Below are 2,466 nucleotides of genomic sequence, written 5' to 3' on the forward strand. Positions count from 1 at the left end.
CAAAATATGGAAAAGAAGACAAGGGAAACCACTGTCCACTGTCCTAAGGTTAGGCAGGGTAGACAGACTGGGTACAGAGAAAATTGAAGAGGTAACATTTCCTAGCAGGGACAAACTAAATTTCAGAAAACAGAGGACAGAGTGCTGCTACACAGGGCTCAGCCTCCTAGAGTCAAGACCTGGGATCTTTATCTCCTAGATTCCAAGCCTGGTTGGGGGGAAGACATGGGAAATTCACAGTTGTGGTATTTTGGGGATCTGAGTGGGAAGGGGATTGTAACCACCTCCTCTCCATCTCTGCTCTACAGCAAAATGGAAGAAGCCTCATGAACGCACCTCATTCACACACACACACACACACACACACACACACACAGCATGAAGAGTTGGAGGCTCTGTTTAGCTGCAATATGTTTCCAGATAAAAACCTCCAGAGAGAACTTGCTTTAAAACTCAACCTACCAGCGTCACCAATAAAGGTCTGTCTGATCCTCTGAGGTGTGCTTTGAGCCCCCATCCAAATTACATTCTACCATTCAGCCTGGAAATTCCCTCTGTAACACAATGAAGTAACATTGTTACTTCATTGTAACACAATGAAGTAGTAACACTTCATTTATTGAGTACCTACTGTGTGCTAGTACTGAGCTGGGCACATTGTATATGCTGGCTTTATTATCACCCAGTTTAGAGGATGTGGAAAAGTGAGTTTCGGGAGCCAAGTGACTGGGTCATGGAGATAATACATAGTATAACTGGAATTAGAACTCCAGAGGTACAAAAGAGCTCAAATTAGAGAAATGACTCTCATCCTGACAGACTTCTTACTTAGGAACTTCTCTAGCAAAACCCTGCACTCATTTATTCACAACAGACTAATCTGGTAATCATTTATTACCAACAGACAAGTAACTTCTCCAACAACTGAGTCTGCTAAGACCCCAAATTTTTGTTAGAATATTGTTCACTGAAGAGGCCTTCTAAAATAATCCTTGAAAATCCCTTAGTTCAAATTCTCCACCTCTCCCTACATCCCTGAACTTCCTTCTCTTCTCTAGAGTTCAGGACCCTTTCTCTGAACCCCCAGCACAACCTCTGAGACATACCCTCCTTTTTTTTCTTTCTTTTTCCTCTGGGGCCCAGCCTTGATCCCTCATTGTTCCTATTGACTCCATTCATACCTACCTCTGCTCTCTCAGAACTCAGTATCATAGTGATTTGGAGAGGACATGAGGGTTATAATCTGACTTTTTTCACCCAGGAGAAGCCTCCAACTCCTTCTCCAGTAACAGACCATAATCTCTCTTCCCCCACTCCCAGATTTGGTTCAGGAATCGGCAGTTCAAAAAGAGGAAGCAGCAGTGGCAACAAGAGCAGCAATCACTGAAGCCACCGAACCAGGTCCTTCCAGCCAAGAATGTGCCCACAGCATCAACCAGTCCTCATTCTTTTCTCCCTGCAGTTTCAGATTCTTATAGCTCCCACTCACCTCAGCCCTTAGACCCTTTCCATTGGGCAAGGGACTCTATAATCACTGAGATTGCTGTCCAAGCAATCTTGGACAAGTGATGTCCAAATGCAAGATCCTCAGTTGGAGAGGCTAGTGGCCTCAGTTCCTGCTTTGTACTCTGATGCCTATGACATAGCACAAATCATGGAACTGTACAGTTTTCCTGATGAAGATGAGATAGCCAGCTCTTCTTTCCATTCTCTGTATCATTATCTCTCACCGACAAAGCCCAGTTAGAATAGAGTTCCTTTCTTAGCCTCTTTGCTGATCCAGCTGTAGGTTTATCTCCTGGGCAAACCTGCTTCAGTATGACAAGCTGGAGCTTTGCAGCCTACAGTCTAAGAAACAGCCTGGAATTCCAGAACCCCTTCAGTATGGCACACTTTGGAGGTTGCTGATCAAAGTACTAATAAATATCAGACAGTATTGAAAAAGGATCTTCTTGCATCTTGTACATGCTCTTTCCTTTGCCTGCTTTTAACCCAAATATCTGGCTCAGTGTTACTTGGATTTCCATGGAAATGTTGTAAAAACTAGGAGCTTCCCGCAAGTATAGCCCAGTACTACACAATCAGCCCCACAAGTCTCCCTGGAGAGGACTTCCTAGTCCCTTTGATGGCCAATGAGACTGCAAAATTCCCTCTTCCCAAGACTATCTTTGACTTTTTAAAAGGTCAGTAGCATTTAGGGGTCATCCACTTTTACTGTCAGCAGGTTTATAAACTTACATTTTCAACAGATTTTTAGAATGACAGTTAAGCTAATTTTCCAGCTATATGATTAATGAACAAAATTAATGGCACTTCTCAAAAGCAATAATAAACACATAACAAGATAAGTACCTCTCAGTGAAAAATATAAAGTATCTAGGAATTAACTAAGAAAATTAAGACCTCTGTACAGAAAAGTTTAAAACTTAATAATGGACATTGGAAATGTTCGAATAAAAGACATTT

General features: G+C 42.3%; 1 protein-coding gene across 1 annotated transcript; it reads left to right on the forward strand.

Moving 5' to 3' along the window:
- The first annotated feature begins 326 nt into the window (after window positions 1-326).
- On the forward strand, window positions 327-1,908 carry ARGFX (arginine-fifty homeobox). Its single transcript, XM_060010136.1, is given in 4 exon segments — window positions 327-479; window positions 1,321-1,539; window positions 1,541-1,748; window positions 1,751-1,908. Coding segments are annotated over 4 exon segments (738 nt in total).
- The last annotated feature ends 558 nt before the right edge of the window (window positions 1,909-2,466 follow it).

The sequence above is a fragment of the Delphinus delphis genome, chromosome 4 (genome assembly GCF_949987515.2).
Source record: "Delphinus delphis chromosome 4, mDelDel1.2, whole genome shotgun sequence".
NCBI lineage: Eukaryota > Metazoa > Chordata > Mammalia > Artiodactyla > Delphinidae > Delphinus > Delphinus delphis.